At 38.5% G+C, this 20889-nt stretch overlaps 1 protein-coding gene across 1 annotated transcript in view; it reads right to left on the bottom strand.

Annotated features, from left to right (window-relative positions):
* Window positions 1-511: 511 nt before the first annotated feature.
* Window positions 512-20889, bottom strand: part of ZCCHC10 (zinc finger CCHC-type containing 10) — a 29018-nt gene continuing 8640 nt past the window's right edge. Inside the window, exons 2-4 of the mRNA XM_019422010.2 lie at window positions 9789-9953; window positions 3046-3087; window positions 512-2394 (exon numbers count right to left, since the gene is read on the bottom strand). Of these exons, the coding sequence (XP_019277555.1) occupies window positions 2127-2394; window positions 3046-3087; window positions 9789-9953 (475 nt within the window). The 3' untranslated portion in view covers window positions 512-2126. The remainder of the gene's footprint in view (window positions 2395-3045; window positions 3088-9788; window positions 9954-20889) is intronic.

The raw sequence follows: 20889 nt of genomic DNA, 5'->3' as shown, positions 1-20889 counted from the left end.
CTCTCTCTCTCTCTCTCCCTCAAAAATAAAGAAACACTAAAAAAAAAGACATACGTCAGGGACTCAACTTTCAAATTTTTGCTTTTAGGCAGGATATGGAGAAACTCTTCGGAAGTTAGACTCTACCTTGCCATTGATTCTGTTTTCTGTTTTTATTTGTATTGGGATGGGGGTCAGAGGAAGAGAAAGAGAGAATCTCAAGCAGGCTCTACACTCAGCACAGAACCCAACACAGGGCTCAATCCCACAACGCTTGGATCATGACCTGAGTGGACATCAAGAGTCGGATGCTCAACCGACCCTGCCCCACAGGTGCTCCGCCACTGATTCTGTTTTGAATGAACTGTATGACTAGAAAAGAATAGAATTCCTGCCTTCTGTACTTCTCCAGGTACACCTTGTAACAGTTACAACAATAAAAATAATTAGAATTTGCTTAAATGTCCTTACCCTCCAAAGGAATAAGAGCTAGCATTAAGTAAAATAGCAAAGAGATAATAGATGCTTGAGCTCGTGAGCACAAACGAGTTTTATTTAATTGCAAGTGTTGCAACCTAAGTACACTTTTCTTTTCTCTTCCAAGTTCTTTAACTGCTAAAAATGCCCTTACAGAGACTACCGTTGTAAAATGGGATTAATTAGTAACTTATTAAATCTACCTGTCAATTGATATGTTCTGTATGGAGCCTTTGAAATGATGTTTTTAGAGTTTATTTACAATTACTGAAAACAGCTGGTTCTATAAAACATACAAGGAGTTACAGGCTCCTTAAACTTACAACATACGTGTATTTCAACACTTAAATAGAAGCTCATTTTTTCAAAAGCAATTTTCTACTTTCTCATAAAAATATAAAAAAGACAACATTCATAGTTTTAAAAACCCTTATTTAGCCCAAGTCAAGATTTTTCTACAAACGATACCTCTTTCCAAAAAGCTTAAAAGACATCATAGAATGATGTCATGCACAACTAAATAATTTCACCACAGCAGAGTATATCACTTTTAAGAAATATTGTTCAGTATTTCTTTTTAATCTTACATGCTACATTTCAACGGTGTCTATGCTATGTAAACACATGAGATTAATCCAAGTCATTTGTATTTACTCAGTAGATCGCCAGATATGACCAGTTGCCATGAACTGTCAAATCACAATGGCAAAAATAATAATAAAATAATAAAAGGCAATCTTTATGAATGCTTAGAAAAACTTAATAAAAGGCAACCAACATCGCCCTAAGTTTTGGTAAAAATTACCTTTCTTCCTCTTCCTTTTCCTCTCCTACCTTTTACAGCATATTAACACACAAAAATATTTATATCACTTTAGTTAAATTAAACTTTTAAGTGACTCTTTTCTGATACACACAACTTATCAAAAGGCACCAAGATTGGACTCCTAAGTACTTTCAGAATTTTGGTTCCTTTTTAGGTTCCTCTAGATTGATTTTCCTCAGACAAGAGTAACTCTAAGAACCAGAAGAAAACGAATGACATAACACAGTAAGTGGACACTTGTACGAATGAAAAGGCATAAATATATTAATAGGTTCCTTGAGCTTTTCATTTAAGAAGTCACAATAACCTTCTGAACATAAACATAAAAATCGAGCACATTTATTAAGAGGAAAACTCCTCTAAGTTTATAGTAACAAGGTAGTAAATCTTCCATAATAACACAGCCAAAAGCATGAGAAATTCACTGCCAGACATTGTGGTTCATTATCCTGAAAACATGTCTGATACGTAGCACTAACATGTAACAAAGTGTGGCATTCATTTCACAGGGAGAAAAGAAAAGTTTCATCACAATAACAGATTTACTGGATTCAGCTTTAAGTTTTAGAGATATATATTAAAGATAAAAAAGAAAAACAAGATTTACCCTCAAAATAAAAAAAGTCTTATATATATATATATATATACATATATATATATATATACACATATATAATCCATTATTAATACTCTTTATGCTCTTATGATGTGTAAAACATTTAGAAACTTCCAAACTCTAGAAATGTTGACTGGTTAACCTGTCTGGCCTTAACACAATCTAAATTCCCTTTCGAGAATGACACTGATGTGTTCAGTCCGGCAGTCCAATAGGGATGGAGCGATTCTATTTCTTTTTCTTCTTCTTTGGTGGTTCATCCTCGGAGCTGCTCTCTGTGCTGGTGCTGCTGCTACTGGAAGAGCTAGAATCTGAGTCTGAATCAGAGGACGAGGAAGAGCTCGTGGAGGAGGATGAAGACGATGAACTGGAGGAACTTTCATCGGTGTCACTGTCCTCTGAGGAGGATGAGGTAGATGTTTCTTCACTCTCAGATGAAGAATCGCTGGCTGAACTGTCACTGCTATTGCTACTGGAACTAGTGACACTCTTAGACCTGTTAGACAGTGAACAGTTACATGCAGGGGAAACTGACCCTTTACAGAATGTTTAAAAAGCAATTTCATGGGCGAACGAGGTATATGCATACACTGAAGCCTGGCTACCACGGGATCCCTAGATGTGATGCGCTGGGGACTGTGTGACTAGTAATCCCGCAGCAACCGCAGGTTTTACTTTAATAATGTAACTCTCCTGGATGGAGTTCAAGAGCAGTGTTCCTACTCTTAATATACTCCAGAATGAATCATGTTAGAATAAAGTTGCAGTGTAGTTGTTGGGTTTATTTAAGCCTTGGAGAGCATGGTAAATGTTTCATAATCTTTACTCTCACCAGATATATAGCTGGTCAACAATTTTTTTTTTTTACCAGTCTAATAATATTTCCTATTCTAATAGAATAAGAGAGATTTCTAAGAGAAATTATTTACTACTTCCAGGTATACTCTGGAAAGTTGGAGAAAAAGGAAAAATGAAGCCAATAAATTCCAGTCAGGTAAAGAGAGGAAAAAGGGATGATACTTAATCACGAATTACAGACAAGAGATTTCAGATCCAAATTTTATCACAAGTGTTTTAAAATCACTCTTTTCATCCCTCCAATGAGTATTCTTTATTATCTACATAATATTCCTAAAGCCACACTTACCTTTTTTTCTTCGTCTTTCTTTCTACATTAGTTTCTCCGATGCTGATAAACATGAGGGGGGGAAAAGCTCCTGTTAATAGTGATTATACACAGCTCAGGCAAACCCTTCAGCTATCCCCAAAACTGTTTTACATTGGAGAAACACTTTGTCTTTCATGACAAGTACTGACTCCAGTATTTTCTTGTTATAAGCAATAAGTTAGTTTCCTACTATAGGCTGCATATGATATATGCAGTCAACTTAATCAGTACTTAAAAGGTAACACAGATATTATCAACTGTATCTTAGAAGCCAGGTAAGTTGGTGGTTAAGAGGACTGAGTGCACCAATTTGATTCTTTTTAGTTTTGAGCTAAGGTTGACATGGCTAAACCAACTACTTATGGAATAACAAAACAACAGTAAAACACCAACTATAATTTGAGTTTTCAGAATTATCTTATAAATGACTATTTCATTAAAAAAAAAAAAAAGGAAAGCAACCTTTAATTTAAAATAACCATTTCTGGGGGCGCCTGGGTGGCTCTGTCGGTTGAGCCTCCGACTTCAGCTCAGGCCATGATCTCATGGTTCATGAGCTTAGCCCGGCCTTGGGTTCTGTGCTGACAGCTCAGAGCCTGGAGCCTCCTTCGGATTCTGTGTCTCCCTCTGTCTCTGCCCCTTCCCTGCTCACACTGTCTCTCACTCTCTCTCAAAAATAAGTAATAAAAACATGTCTATAAAATAACCATTCCTGGGGGCACCTGGGTAGCTCAGTCTGTTGAGCCTCCAAGTTCAGCTCAGGACATGATCTCATGGTTCACAGGTTCAAGTCCTACATGGGGCTCTGTGCTGACACTTTAGAGCCTGGAGCCTGCTTCGGATTCTCTCTCTCCCTCTCTCTCTGCCCCTCCCCTCCTCATGCTCTGTCTCTGTCTCTGTCTCTCTTAAAAATAAATAAACATTTAAAAAAATTAAAAATAAAACAAAATAACCATTTCTAGGGCATCTGGGTGGCTTAGTCAGTTGAGCGTGTGACTCTTGATTTCGGCCATGATCCAAGGGTCATGGGATGGAGCGCTGTGTTGGACTCTGCACTAGGCATAGAGCCTGCTCTACTCACTCTCTCTCTAATAAAAAAATAAAGAAAATAAAATGAAATAAAATAGCCATTTCTTTTTTTTTTTTTTTTTTTTTTTTTAACGTTTTTTTATTTATTTGTGGGACAGAGAGAGACAGAGCATGAACGGGGGAGGGGCAGAGAGAGAGGGAGACACAGAATCGGAAACAGGCTCCAGGCTCTGAGCCATCAGCCCAGAGCCTGACGCGGGGCTCGAACTCACGGACCGTGAGATCGTGACCTGGCTGAAGTCGGACGCTTAACCGACTGCGCCACCCAGGTGCCCCTAAAATAGCCATTTCTTTTTCTGCATGTCCCCTAAATGTTCAGTTATTTACTATTTGATTTATTTAGTTAGTTTTTTTTTTTTTTTTTTTAAGTACACTCCACAACCAGCGTGGAGCCCAATGTAGGACTTGAACTAATGACCCCGAGATCAAGACCTGAGCTGAGATCAAGACTCTGACACTTAACCAACTGAGTCACCCAAGCACCTCCAGTTATTGTTATTTACTATTATTAAAACCAGACACTTAATACTTCAAGACTGTGTTCCCTCACATTTTTTTTTTAACGTTTATTTTTGAAAGAGACAGAACGCGAGAGGGGGAGGGGCAGAGAGAGAGAGAGAGAGAGAGAGAGAGAGAGAGAGAGAATCTGAAACAGGCTCCAGGCTTCGAACTGTAAGCACAGAGCCTGATGCAGGGCTCAAACTCACGAGCTGTGAGACCATGATCTGAGCTGAAGTCAGACACTTAACCAACTGAGCCACCGAGGCGCCCCTACTCACATTATTTAAAAAGAACAAAGTCTGATGATTTTTGAATGAAATATACAAATGGTTTGCTGCTATATTTCTGCCAAATATACATGCTACATCGGGTTTTCAAATTACATAATTACTTCTATTACTATAGCACTGTCCTGTAAATTTAACATTTTTATATTCTTGACTTCTCTGTATTTCCTAGATAATGTTGGTATCCTTATTTTCTGAGTCTTTGAATATAAATATACATTTATGTAAAGTTGTCTCACATAATGGAATTACTACAATTGTTATTTTCATGGTAAAATAAGTGGTAGGAGTACATTTATCAATCACACGAGAAAAATTCATGATCACTGAGATTCATACACTTTCATCATTTTATCAGTGAACCAAAAATCAGCAGTTTTTATCTAATAGAGCCATATCTAAAATTCATGTAGTTTTGTGTATTTTTTTTTTAAACATTTATTTATTTTGAGAGGGGCAGAGGGGCAGACAGAGGGAGAGAGGGAGAATCCCAAGCAGACTCCACACTGTCAGCACAGAGCCCGATGCAGGGCTGGCTCTTACCAACCATGAGATCATAACCTGAGCCGAAATCGAGAGTCAGACACTTAACTGGTTGAGCCATCCAGGTGCCCCTAGTTTTATGTATTTTTAAGAACAAGATATTCATACCATACAACTAGAAAAACAGAAGTAAATGTTGAAATTATTCATAACTATTATACTTTATTTTATTAAAAATTTTTTTAATGTTTGTTTTGAAGAGAGAGAGCACAAGCAGGGGAAAGGCAGAGAGAGAAGGGGATAGAGGATCAGAAGTGGACTCTGCATTGATAGCAGTGTGCCTGATGCAGGGCTTGAACCCACAAACCATGAGATTATGACCTGAGCTGAAGTCGGAGGCTCAACTGACTGAGTCACCCAGGCACCCCTATATTTTTTTAGGACAGGGCTCTTCAAACATTTTTTGCTTACATTCTTTTTTTTTTTTTTTTTTTTTTTTTTTTTTAAGAGAGAGAATGACAGAGCACAAGCAGGGGAGAGGGGCAGAGAGAAAGGGAGAGAAAGAATCCCAAGCAGGCTCCATATTCAGTGCAGAGCCTGACGCAGGACTCAATCCCATGACCCTGGGATCATGACCTGAGCTGAAAACAAGAGCCAGATGTTCAACTGATGAGCTACCCAGGTGCCTCCCTTTTGCTTACATTCTTTTCTTAAAAAATGTTTATTTTGTGTGTGTGAAAGACAGCACATATGCCAGCAGGGGAGAGGAAGAGAGAGAGAGAGGGACAGAGAAAATCCCAAGCAGGCTCCGAGCTGAAAGACACAGGGCTTAATCGCATGAACTGAGATCATGCCCTGAGGCAAAATCAAGAGTTGGACACTTAACCAACTGAGCCACCAGGCGCAGCCCTCTTACATTCTTAATAAAGAATTTGAAAAACTTTTTTTGCCTCTTCCTTTTTTAAATCCAAGTTTTAATATTAACGAAAAGTGTAATGACTCATCTCATATATATAATTTTAAAAGAAAATTATTATATCATTTGGTAATTGTATCCAATGGAAAGTAAATGCCACAATAATTTGATACCTCCTGTAATTCACTCAAAAATTATGAACAAGCTTATCTTTAACAGTTAGTACTTTTACACTGTCTTTTTTCCTCACTGAACTTCGACTTTTTTTTCTTTTTGTTTTCTTTTTCTTAAAGTAGGCTCCATACTCAACATGAGGTTCAAACCCACAACTCTGAGATCAGGAGTCACATGCTCCACTGACTGAGCCAGCCAGGTACCCCTGAACTTGCACTTTTATTCTCGTTTCCCTATAGAAAGTATCCTAATATATTTTTATGGCAAAGATTTTTAGTGATCACTTACAGTATTTCTCGGCAATAAAAACAGAGACATAACTTAAAATTGTATTTTTTAATTACATATGATCCTAAGACTTTAAAAGTGTTTAAAAATTCTGAATTGAGCAACCATTACTGATAATACAATTGATTAAAACAATGTAGAAATACATTATAAATTTTAAAGTTTATTTATTTTGAGAGAGAGAGAAGGAGAAAGGAAGAGAAAGAATACCAAGCAGGCTCCAGGCCACCAGTGCAGAACCTGACACGGGGCTTGAACCCATGAAATCATAAGATCATGACCTGAGCCAGGATCAAAAGTTGGACATTTAACTGACTGAATCACCCAGGTGCCCCAATACATTACAAATTTTAATAATTATTACACATCAAAGTAAATTTATTGGAAATGCATCTCTTAATGACATCGAGTGTTTTTCCACTTAATGTATCCATGGATCTTATTGCTAAATTCCAACAAGGTTCAGCATTAATTCAATTCCTATATTTAATTTGTATAGATTTGACCCTAAGAAACCTTGTTAACCTCAACAGTTGGGAATAGAGTTTTGTTGTAGCAATGTTACTGTTTGAATTCCTTCAATGTTGTATTCCATGAGTCACAAAAATGTATCATTAAAAAATACTTTTATGGGCACCTGGGTGGCTCAGTTGGTTAGGTGGCTGACTCCTGATTTCAGCTCGGGTCATGACGTCATGTTTTGTGAGTTTGAGCTCTGTGTTAGGCTCTGTGCTGGCAGCACGGAGCCTGTTTGGGATTCTCTCTCTCTCTCTCTCTCTCTGCTCCTCCCCTGCTTGTGCTTGCTGTGCTCTCTCTCAAAATAAATAAATAAACATTTTAAAAAATAATAAATTAAAAAAATACTTTTAAATTGGGAGCTCAATTAGGTCTTCCTTCAGGTTTCCTGGGGAAAAAAAAATTACAAAAGAGTTTGCTCCTAATAATTAGAGCTATTCACTTTCTTTGTATATATACCACTATTTTGAAAAATGTTTTCACACATGAAGAAAGAGAATGGAAAAGGAGAACTGGCAGGCAAGTTCTCATACAAATTTAGTTTTGAAAAAGTATGTATGAATGTTGATGACCTAGAAATTGATTACCTATCTATTCCTGCATAACCCTTGAGGAGCATTCATTTCCACAAATTGGGAGACTGCTACCTTGAAAGTCCCTGTGTTTAAGACACTATTATATAGCTAACAGTCCTTATGAAGATGCTGCTTCTCATCTGTAGCACTGAGTACACCTGACACCTTCCCATTTCAGTTTCTAAAACATGTTTACTTACTTAATTCAAAGCAATTTTAAAATCTTTATTCAAAGGACACAAAAGGGTAAGTAACACATTTCCAGGTCCCTCCTACCCAGTTCTCCTTCTATAATGGAGCCACGATGGGGCGCATGGGTGGCTCAGTTGGTTGAGTGTCCAACTTCAGCTCAGGTCATGATCTCCTGGTCCGTGGGTTCGGGCCCTGTGTCGGGCTCTGTGTTGACAGCCCAGAGCCTGGAGCCTGCTTTGGATTCTGTGTCTCCCTCTCTCTCTGCCTCTCCCCTGCTTGTGATGTCTCTATCTATCTCTCAAAAATAAACAAACGTAAAAAATTTTTTTTTTAGAATGGAGCCACTATTATGACTCTTTTATATTTCCAAAAAAATTTCATTATTCCTTCTCTTCTTTTTTAACATAAATGATAGCATATTATATATACTGTTTTCTACCCTATTTATATACTTAGTTTAAGTATCTTGGATGTCTTTCCATATCGACTCTATAACAATAAAGGGAACTGGATAAAAAATGGAGTTGGGAAGCTCTAAAGGGGGGTTCTCACACACTACCACTCATCATTAACAGCAGACCCCAACATGAAGAATAGTACCTTGCATTCTTGAGTAGGAAGTAGCTTACTTTTACCATTCCAGCAGGAGGAAGGACAGTTTTCTTATTGTCTAGCAATAGCAACAGCCAGGAGAAACTGCCACAGTCGTCCAATGAGAATCTTGATCTCTTATTCTCTTCCAATGGACTTTTGTTTAAAACAGCCCTTCTTGGTGCACCTGGGTGGCTCAGTTGGTTAAGCATCTGCCTCTTGCTTTTGACTCAGGTTATGATCTCACTGTTTCGTGAGTTCAAGCCCAACTTCGGGCTCTGGGCTGGCAGTGAGGAGCCTGTTTGGGATTCTCTCTCCCACTCTCTCTGCCCCTCTTCCACTTGCACTGTTTCTGTCTCTCTCAAAATAAATAAATAAACTTAAAACAAAAACAGCCCTTCCCAATTTCCTCTTTTCCCCAATAAAAGCAAGCCCTTCTCCTTTGTTCCCTGGACCTGCCTATGGTTTGCCATGGTTTGTTTGTCCCGGATTGCAATGCCTTTACTATTCCCGAATAAACTCATTTTGCTGGTAAAATAACAACTGGCCATTTTATCTTTCAGGTTGATGGCTCATATAACCTACCTCATAGTCTGCTGTCATTTCACTGGCAGTTAAGTCAATAAAGTACAATGATTAAGAACAAGGCCTGGCTGGTTTAACATTTAATCTTTCCACTTACTGACTGTGTGACACTGACAAGTAACTGAACTTTTCCAGGCTCCAGTTTCTTCACATGTAAAATGGGGATAATAGTACGTACATTAATTGTACAGATGTGATGCTCGAATAAGCTAATAGGTGTCAAGAGCTTATATAGCACCTAGGACATAGTAAGCACTCATTAAATGTTAGCCTATACTATAATCTAAATCTGGATAACCACCATGAGACATTTAGTTGTTTAATAAATTCTATAAATAAAAATACTCCTTTGGAGAGTGCCTGGGTAGCTCAGTTGGTTGCGTGTGTGCCTCTTAATCTCAGCTCAGGTCTTGTGGTTGTGGGTTCAGATCCTGCACTGGGCTCTGCATTGGGTCTGAAGCCTACTTAAAAAAAAAAAGAAAAGAAAGAAAGAAAAAAGAAAAAAACTCCCACATGTACACTTACCTTTGTTGTAATAATAATAATCTGTTTTCTTTTTCTTTTAAAGCTTTCTTTAGTTCTGCTGTTCTTGAAGGCCTATGTAGGTATTTTCTTTTTCCTGTGCATTCATAAGTCCAATGTCCAAATTCTAAGCATTTCTGACATCTTACATGTTGCTTATTTGCTTCACTGCAGAGCAAAAGAACAGAAAGAAAATAGAATACAGGACTTAAGATTTTGACTTGACATTTTCTATCCTGAAAAGTACACATAATGTAAATATTTTTAAGGTCAAATATAAACATAATTTTATACTTTGTTTATTATGTCAGATTTAATTAGAAGGCAGGATACTAAGTAGTCAAGAACATGGACCTTGGGAGTTAGAACTCCGTTCAAATCTTCATTCCTCAATTCCATTCCAGTAATGGCAGACTAGGTAACTCAGACCAACTCCTCAGCTCAGAAATAGAAAAGACAGTCAAAACATTTTTAACAATCTGCTTGAGGCATCAGAGAACTAACGACGGGGTGAAGAATCTAACCAAGCCAAAATATGGAAGAAAATGGAAATCCACAGCAGTCAGCTCTGTATTTAAGTCAACTTGAGCTGGAAGTGTTTGCCCAGCGGGGTAAACCTCATTATAACAAGCCACGGAAATAAACTATGTATCCAGGGTTAGGTCTCTGAAGATTTATACTCTGAGAATAAACCAACTGTATATGGAATACAGCTCTGCTTCTACTCATCTAGGAGAAAAAGAAAAATCCCAAACCTATAATCCCTGAAATTGGATTAAGATGCAGCAAGTAAAGTCAAATAGATGAAAAGAATTGGAAAGGAAAAAATAAAATGTTCATTCCTCACTGATGACATATTATGTACATGGCAAATCCAAAGAATCTAGAGATAAAGTATTTTGAAATAATTAGAATTCACAAGATCAGCAAGATTTCAGATTGTGGTCAGCAAACTTTGTAAAGAGTCAGATAGCAAAAATTTTAGGCTTTGCCAATCAGGAGGTAAAATTGAGGGTATTATGTAGGTACTTATCTAACATGAGAGAAAACCCAATTCCACAAATATGTTATTAATAAAATTATTCCACATAAAGGAGGTTTACTAGGGAGAAGAATGGAATTCTTTTCTAGAAGATAACATTTCACTCATTTGAGGTTGAAAGTTAGTGTTTCCTACTATCCAACTGACCATACATATATACATGTAATTAACATTCTTTTTTTTTTTTTTTTTTAATTGAAAGAGGGTGCAAGTGAGTGAGGGGCAGAGAGAGAAAGAAAGAGAGGAGTGCGGCTCATGTTCATCTGAAGCAGGGTTGTATTGATCTGAAGCGGGGCTCCTGCTCACCCAAAGTGGGCACAAGCTCCCCAGATGCCGGACTCAAACTCATGAACCTTTGGCTCATGACCTGAGCCAAAGTCAGATGTTTAACTGACTGAGCCACCCTGGTGCCCTGTAATTAACATTCTTGAGAGCCCACCAAAACAAGCAGCAAGTAGGATTCAGCAGATGACTGTTTGCTGAACTCTGTATTAGATACAAGGTAAACACATAAAAGTCAATAGAATTTCTATAACAAAAACAGTTAGGATGACATTTTAAAAGGTGATATTTATAATTTCCTGAAAAATATCAAATACATAGAGATACAAAGAAAATATGTACAAGAGTTCTTTGCACAATATAAACATTATGAGAGAAATTAAACATCTAAGTAAGTGGCTATATGGAAAAATATACCATGTTCACAAGAAAACTTGGTAATTTCAAAATGTCCATTCTCCACAAACTGATCAATAGATTCAAAGCAATGCCAATGAAAATCAAAACAGGTTGTTTGTTTTGTTAACCAACTTATTCTAAAATGTATATGGAAATTCAAAAGGCCAAGAATAGCCAAAATGCTCTTGTAAAGGAATAAGTGGGAGAAGACTTAGATTAAAAGTCATTGACTTAATGATACAGCCATACCAATTAAAAATATGAAATTGGAGCAAAGATACACAAGCCCATGGAACAAAACAGACTGCCCAAAAATAGACTAATGTATGTAAGAATACTTATTTTATGACAACCATGGCACTAGACAGCAGTGGGAGAAAAGATAGGTTATTAAGTGTACAGGGACAACTGGTTATACATATGGAAAAAATGAGACTTTACTCTCTACCATATACAAACATTGATTACAGACTGGTCAAAGAATACATGTTTTACAAGATGGTATAAAAAAGGTGACTTGGAGGGGCACCTGGCTGACTCATTTGGAAGAGCATCATCTTGAGGTCGTGAGTTTGAACCGAACTGCACGTTGGGTGAGGAGATTAAAAATAAACAAACAAATGAACAAAAAGTGAAAAGGGTGTCTGGCTGGCTCAGTCGGTTAAGTGTCGCACTTTGGCTCAGGTCACGGTCTCGTGGTCTGTGACTTCGAGCCCTCATGGTTCATGAATTCGAGCCGCAAGTCGGGCTCTCTGCTGTCAGTAAGGAGCTTGCATCTGATCCTTTGTCTCTCCTCCTCTCTGCCCCTTCCCTGCTGGTTGTCTCTCTATATAAAAATAAATAAATTATACACACACACACACACACACACACACACACACACACACACATATGTATGTATACATATAATATAATATAAAGAGAGTAAAAAGGGAAGCCAAGCACTAACAGTGCAGAGACTACTTGGGATTCTTTCTCCCTCTCTCTCTGCCCCTCCCCCACTCTCTCATGCACGTGCACTCTCTCTTTCAAAATAAATAAATAAACTTAAAAAACAATTTAGAGAGAAAAAAAAGGGGAAGGGCCGTCTGGGTGGCTCGGGAGGTTAAGCATCTAAATCTTAGTTTTGGCTCAGGTCATCATCTCACCGTTCAAGGGACTGAGTCCCGCATCGGGCTCGGCACTGGCAGTGCGAAGCCTGCTTGGGATTCTCTTTCTCCTTCTCTCTGCCCCTCCCCAACTTGTGCTGTCCCTGTCTCTCTCAAGATAAATAAATAAACTTAAAAAACCTTTAAAATAAATAAAAATTTAAAAAATAATAAATAATAAAAAAAGGGAAGCCAAGAAGTTGGAGAAGATGTTACAAATCACCAAGAAAATGACACATCATAGAAAAATAAGATGAAGTGGAAAATGGGAAGACTGCACAAAAATGGGCCTGGGAAACATAAATCAATAATAAACATATAAAAAGTTGCTCTTTAGGGGTGCCTGGGTGGCTCAGTCGGTTAAGTGTCTGATTCTTCATTTTGGCTCAGGTCATGATCTCACCGTTTGTTAGTTCAAGCCCTGCATCAGGCTATGCACCGACAGCATGGAACCTGCTTAGGATTCTGTCTCCCTCTCCTTCTCCCTCTCTGCCCCTCCCCCGCTTGCTCTTTCTCAAAATTAATTAAAATAAACTTTAAAAAAGTTGCTCTTTACTAATCAAAGAAAAGCATATTAAATGCTCAAAGATACCAAGGCATACGTACGTACCAGAAAGAATAAAATTAAAAACTGAGAATAACAAATGTTAGCAAAGATACATAGCAAGAGGAACACATATCCATTGTGTGTATGAATGCAAACCGGTACAACCATTTTGAAAAAAAATATACTATAGTTAAAGAGATGTACACTCTATGATCCAGTAGTTCCACTCATAAGTATTTATACAACAGAATTCAATGCACAGCTATACCAGATAACATGTATAAAAATATTGCTTTCCTTTATGTAGCTCTTAAAACTTTTGAAACAATCATACCCTTATAGAAAACTTCTAAGTACAGTTCAAAGCACTATTTTTCCTGTATCATTTGTAAACTGCCAAACTGATGACTCATCAACTCAGAATATTTCATTGCATTTTTCTATAAACTAGGATATTTTTCTAGGTAACAAAGTAACCATCAAACTCAAGAAATTAAAATAGATACATTCCTACCATTTAATCTTCAGACCCTTACATTTAAGGGACATCAAACGTCCCAATAATGTTCCATATAGCAAAATTCAATTCAGCATCTACGTTGCCTTTGTAAAGTCTATTTGATTTCCTTCTGTCTAATGAGTTCCTTAGTCGTATCTTGCTTATTATGACCTTAACAATTTTGAAGATTACAGGCCAGTTATTTTGTAGAATGTGCTCCAATTTGAGTTGCTTTCAAGCTCACTCATGCGACTATCAGTAGGAAGCTTCAGTTCCCTGCCTGTTGACCTCTCCACAGATAAGGCTGCCTACAACACGGTTTTCCCCAGAGGGAGTGACCAAGGCAACTTAAGAAAGAAGTCATAATTTTTTATAACCTAATCTTGAAAATGACATACCATCACCTTTGCTGTACTCTGTTGGTCACACAGACCAATCCTAGAATAACTTGAAAGGAGACTGCACAAGAGTGTGAATGCCAGAAGGCAGGGATCATTGGGGGTTATCTTGGAGGTCAACTACCACATCTGAGATCTCTACATAATTAGATTCAAGCCATGCCTCTTGGCAGGAATGTAACAGAAATGGGCTGTGTCGTTCTCACCATATTCCTACCAGGTGACACAAGATGGCAATCTGTCTTATTACTGATGATATGCACTCTGATTCCTTGATTAAGGAGGGTTGACCAGAGTTTACATTCTAAAGTTACTTTTTGTACTTTTGTAACTGTGGTGGTTGTAAATGATGTCCACAAATTCTTTCATACTCTTCACTTCAGAAAAAAAAGCCCTAATTCCCCACCTTTGAGGGTGGCTTAGATTTAGCAATCTTAGATTTAGCATCTTGCTTCTAACAGAATAAATCAGGATGGTGTGACTTTGAAGATTAAGTCACTTAGCTGACATGTCATGCAGACACTGAAGCAGCCTCTAGGGAGGCCCATGTGGTGAAGAACTGAGGCTTCCTGCCAATAGCCCTGTGAATGAGCCATCTTGGGAGACAGATCTGCCAGTCCTGATCAAGCCTTCAGATAACTGCAGCCACTAAGTTCTGGGGCTCCTGGGTGGCTCAGTTGGCTAAGCGTCTAACTCTTGATTTTGGCTCAGGTCATGATTTTACTGTTTGTGGGATCGAGCCCCATGGTGGGCTCTGTGATGATGGTGCACAGCCTGCTTAGAATTCTCTCTCTCCCCCCCCGCCTCTCTGCCCCTCCTCTGCTCATGCATGTGCACTCTCTCACTCTCTCTCAAAATGAATAAATAAAAATTAGGGGGCGCCTGGGTGGCTCAGTTGGGTAGGAATCCAACTTTGGCTCAGGTCATGATTTCACAGTTCGTGAGTTTGAGTCCCACACCAGGGTCTGTGCTGATAGCTCAGAGCCTGGAGCCTGCTTCAGATTCTGTGTCTCCCTCTCTCTCTCTGCCTCTCCCCAGCTCGCACTCTGTCTCTCTCAAAAATAAACAAACATTGAAATAAATAAATAAATAAATAGATAAATAAATAAATAAAAGCCACTAATTTCTGGGATGATTTGTCACACAACTGTAAGTGAAAACTGATATAACAATAAGTATTTTGTGGGTTGGTATTTCAAAGTACATAAATATCTTGCCCACTAAGTTTTTAGTTCATTTATTCATCTATCAGTATGAACTCATATTTTTCTATCTTATTCAATAAGGTATAATTTGTTACATGATTTATGTTGATACTCAGATTGTCCTAGATGTGGTCAGTGGAAAGGAATCCTTTCAAGCTGGGTTCTGTGTCCTTTTGACAGGACTTCTTCATTTTGGGGATACTTCCTTGCTCTCTGGTACAACAAAAAATTTTAGGCTCATCTACTTTCCTTGTCCCGGCCTGCAATCAGACTGATGGAGCCATGATGATATTTAGAGTCACATTTCTCTTTCCACTTAGGCTCTGACACCTCATATCAAATTACACTTCCCCTTCCCTGTGTAGATATTTTCTCCATGAGGGTGATAACTTATGCTAAATTGCTCCTCTGTGTGGACACCTTCCTCACCTTGCTTGGGATCTGATACCCTACACTGGACCTTCCCCCCACTTTAGGGATCTGATACCCTGCAGTGGCCCTTCCCCCCACTGGATGCCCTCCACACCCTGCTGATGCTGCAGATCACTTCACACATCTATGTAGATGCCCTCCTTACCCACTTCAGCTCCAATACTCCAATGCCAAGTCAACCCTGTGCATGGAGGCCTATCTTGCTCTACACTACTTAATGGCTTTAGGGGTGACTTGTTCAAGAAGGGAAGAGGAAGAACTAAAGAATATTCATAACAGCATGATTTGTAATTTCCTCAAAACTGGAGGGGTGCCTGGGTGGCTCAGTCGGTTGTGCATCCGACTTTGGCTCAGGTCATGATCTCCCGGTTTGTGAGTTCAAGCCCCATGTAGGGCTCTGTGCTGATAGCTGGGAGCCTGAAGCCTGCTTCAGAATCTGTGTCTCCCTCTCTCTCTGCCTCTCCCCTGCTTGTGCTCTGTCTCTCTCTGTCTCTCAAAAATGAATAAATGTAAAAAAAAAAAAAAAAAAAACAAAAAACAAAACCCTGGAGATAACATCCAAGTAGAATGGATAATTTATGGTACAGAATACAGTGAAATACTTCATGATATTAAAAATGAACAGGGGCGGGGCGCCTGGATGGCGCAGTCGGTTAAGCGTCCGACTTCAGCCAGGTCACGATCTCGCAGTCCGTGAGTTCGAGCCCCGCGTCAGGCTCTGGGCTGATGGCTCAGAGCCTGGAGCCTGTTTCCGATTCTGTGTCTCCCTCTCTCTCTGCCCCTCCCCCGTTCATGGTCTGTCTCTCTCTGTCCCAAAAATAAATAAAAAACGTTGAAAAAAAAAAATTAAAAAAAAAAAAAAAAATGAACAGGGGCAACTGGGTGGCTCAGTCGGTTGGGCATCCGATTTCAGCTCAGGTCATGGTTTCGTGGTGAGTTCAGGCCCTGTGTCAGGCTCTGCGATGATGGCTCAGAGCCTGGAGCCTGCTTCAGATTCTGTCTCTGTCTCTCTCTGCCCCTCCCACGCTCTCACTGTGTTTCTCTGTCGAAAATAAAATAAAAACATAAAAAAATAAGAACAAAAAAAATGAACAAACTTCACAGATTTAAGAAGCCAGATTATTCAAAAGAATCCAAATTGTCTGATTCTGTACAAAATTCAGACACAGGCAAAATTAAACTCCAGTGCATAGTTAGATGGTAAAAGCACAAGGAGAAGCAAGGAAAATATTACCATAAATGTTAGGTGACAGATTACGTTTGGGAAGGAGGAAGAAGGTCATGAGTGGGAAGGCCTTAATGGCTTTTGGGAGACTGGCAATTTTATTACCTGATCTGGGTGATAACTGATATGGGAAACGAAGGCAAAAGAAAAAAATTAAATTTCCTTACTACTTACAACCCATTGACAAGTCCTTCAAGCAGGAACAGTGACCTTCCTGGGGTAGCTCAGCTGCCTTGATGTTGACACTTTACTAAGGGCAAAAGGCAATCTTAGCTTAACATTATTCCAATCCCTCAGGATCCTGTGATTCTACTTTAAACATGTAAGAAATTCCTTAGGAAATTCCTTTATCTCTACTCCCCAAGATATATGTCAGCAATTACCCTTCAAGCATACGGCCTACTGATATACATCTTCTGAAGGGTCTCATGACTGAGGGTTTACTAAACAGTAATAAATGACCTCTTCCTAATAACAGCTAGCACCCTCAGGGTCCTGGAAACCTTGTTTTCAAAATTCCTTGGAGACTTATGCTGTCCCTAACACTCTTGCAACTTGAAAGTTTAAAAGCAGTCACCTGTCACAAGCCCAGTGTAGCTCTTTCTGCCACAGGTTCTTTAATAAAACCACCTTTTTGCAGTGAAGATGTCTCAAGAATTCTTTTTTTAAAATTTTTATTTAATTTTAATTAATTTTACTTTATTTTTTTATTTAAAAAAAAAGAATTTTTAAAATCTTTATTTATTTTTGAGAGAGACAGAGTGAGAGCGGGGGAGGACAGAATCCAAAGCAGGCTCCAGGCTCCGAGCTGTCAGTACAGAGCCCTAAGCAGGGCTTGAACTCATGAACCACGAGCTCATGACCTGAGCCAAAGTCAGACGCTTAACCAACTGAGCCACCCAGGCACCCCTCAAGAATTCTTTCTTGACCATTCACTCCAAACCCAAACATTTCCACATCGGTAATCAAGTAGAATGTTCCTTTATAATAATTTATTAAGTGGCATAGTTATATCGTTTGAACTTTTTTGTACATGTGCTTTATTTCACAACAAAGGTTTTAGAAAATCTTGGCTTTTGGGGTGCCTGGGTGGCTTGGTTAGTTAAATGTCCAACTTCAGCTCACGGCATGATCTCATGGTTTGTGGGTTAGAGCTCCATGTCAGGCTCTGTGCTAACAGCTTTAGAGCCTGGAGCCTGTTTCGGATTCAGTGTCTCCCCCTCCTCTGTCCCTCCCTCACTTGCACTCTGTCTCTCTCTTAAAAATAAACATTAAAACATTTTTTTTTAATCTTGGCTCTTTCACTACATAGCTGTATGCTCTTTAGCAAACTGATTTTGGAATCTTAGATTCCTCTTCTAAAAAATGCAATAATACCCACTTTTACTATGTTATTGTGAGAATTAGATGACACCATAACCAGGGCTTATATTTATCATGTGCCAGGAATTTAGCTAAGTATCAGTTATGAATAATCACATCTATTCTCCATAACAACTCAGTGAGTTTGAAAGAACTATCCCCACTCTATAGACTAGGATGTATACACAGCAAGCAGTAAGGCATCTGGTATAAAGTAACACACAATTAATTGGGAGTTATTATTGCCAATCTATATATTGTATCTGGATTAATGATACATGGCACTTCAAATTTTCTCATAACATGGTTGCATGATGAGATGCTGGGTTCTTAATTTTGACCTAGAGCAGTCACCTATTTTATCTCTGGAGAACACATAATTGGTGCTCAGTACATGTTTTTAAAAACGATTACTGAAATAGTTAAGTGTTTAAGAGGACATATATTGCTTATAGTGGGCTTTTCATTAGTTAATTCCTGCATTGTGGACCAGGTTCTGTAATCTTGACGATAATTTAGTTTTAGCATCTGTCCAAAATTTAATCCTAATCTGAAGACTAATGTTACAATTAAAGAACTAAGACTATTTCAGTAGATATAGTATTAAAAGATAATAAAAAAGACCCAGCTTTTTGATTAGTAATAGTTCTTAAGTTTCAGCAAGCAACCTCCAGAGCCATGATGATAATTTCAGACTTTATCTGAACATGTAATGTCATAGCAAACTTTTAAAATCATCAACCATAAAACATTCTATGGACTTAATATTAGCTTTTGAGGCAAAAAGAACCATTAACACATTTAACACATAACATAAATAATTGTAAAGTGCACCCCAATAATAATATATTCAGAAACATTAAAGACAATTTGTAAATAGTGTAAAATCGTGGGCATACCTAGATCAGTACGTTGAGTGTCTGACTTTGGCTCAGGTCATGATCTTATGGTTCTTGGGTTCAAGCCCCATATCAGGCTCCCTGCTATCAGCACAAAAACCACTTCAGATCCTCTGTCCTCCCCCCTCTCTGCGCCTCCCCAGCTCTCATGCACTCTTTCTCAAACATAAATAAACATTAAGAAAACAAAAGTGTATCAGGTGCCTGGGTGGCTCAGTCTGTTAAACGCCCAACTTTGGCTCAGGTCATGATCTCATGGTTTGTGAGTTTGAGCCCTGCATCGGGCTCTGTGCTGACAGAGCCTGGAGCCTGCTTCAGATTCTGTCTCCCTCTCGCTCTGCTCCTCCCCTACTCACACTCTATCTCTCTCTCTCTCTCTCTCTCAAAAATAAACATTAAAAAAAATTTTTTTTAAGTGTATAATCATGACTCTCCTACAAATACATACAAACAGCCTGTGAATAAACTCTTGAAAACAAGCAAAAAAACAAATACATACAAAACAAACACACGTCAAAGGTTTAATGATAAATAAAGGAACTAGTAACAGGGTGCCTGGGCAGCTCAATTGGTTGAGCATCTGACTTCGGTTCAGGTCATCATCATCTCACACTTTGTGGGTTGGAGCCTCACGTTGGGCTCTGGGCTAACCGTTCGGATCCTGAAGCCTGCTTTGGGATTTTATGTCTCCCTCTCTCCCCCTTCCCCGCTCGCAATGTCTCCGTCTCTCTCTCTCAAAAATAAACATTAAAAATGCATATATTAAAAAAAATAAAGGAACTAGTAAGATGGTGTAACTGGTTCAAAAGAGAATTCGATCATGAATGCTGAAATGGGGGTTCATAGGTGGCTCAGCTGGTGAAGAGTCTGACTTAGGCTCAGGTTGAGATCTCACCATTGGTGGGTTTGAGCTTCGTATTGAGCCCTCTGCTGCCAGCACAAAACCTGGCTTCAGATCCTGTCTCCCTCTCTCTGCCCCTCCCCAGCTCTCAAGTGCATGTGCCCTCTCTCAAAAATAAATAAACATTAGAAAAAAAAAAAAAAAGAATGCTGAAATGAATTTACAGACAGTTAAAAACTAGTCAACAGTCACATTGCAAGAATCAATCATAACATATATGTATGGGTAAGAATCTTTCCTATCAGTTTTCTACAACTTACAAAGTTATAAAATAGCTCAAAGACAATGATGGATAGGCTCTCACAGAGTCACACAACCAGTAAGAGTGGATTAGACATGACATCTAGTAATCCTTTTTTGAAATCCATTTCAAAGCCTTTCACAGTATTTCCTAACAATGAAAATATGATTGATAGTGTGAGGAAACCTCTCAGAATCAAGAAAATAAAGTATTCTCCAACTCAGAGTTTATTTTCCCCAAATTAATAAACTTATAACTTAAGATCTCAGCTATTAAAAATATTATCCACCAGCAATGTGTAGTTTTCTGTTGTTATAAATAGAACATTCACAAATATCTAAGGCCCATCTATGATTGACATGTTCTAACCATTAATTAACCACCCCTAAAAATACTGATCTCCACAGAATGCTGAATGAGGCAGACCTTTAATTTTAAAGTAAACGACATTAGCATTTATTTCTACCCATGTGAATACTCTATTCAAAAAATATTCCATTTCTATATCCTAAGCTAAAGCCCAA

The sequence above is a fragment of the Panthera pardus genome, unplaced genomic scaffold (genome assembly GCF_024362965.1).
Source record: "Panthera pardus isolate Hobbes unplaced genomic scaffold, ASM2436296v1 HiC_scaffold_2, whole genome shotgun sequence".
In the NCBI taxonomy this organism is placed as follows: Eukaryota; Metazoa; Chordata; class Mammalia; order Carnivora; family Felidae; genus Panthera; species Panthera pardus.
This window is presented reverse-complemented; position numbering and strand designations above follow the sequence as displayed.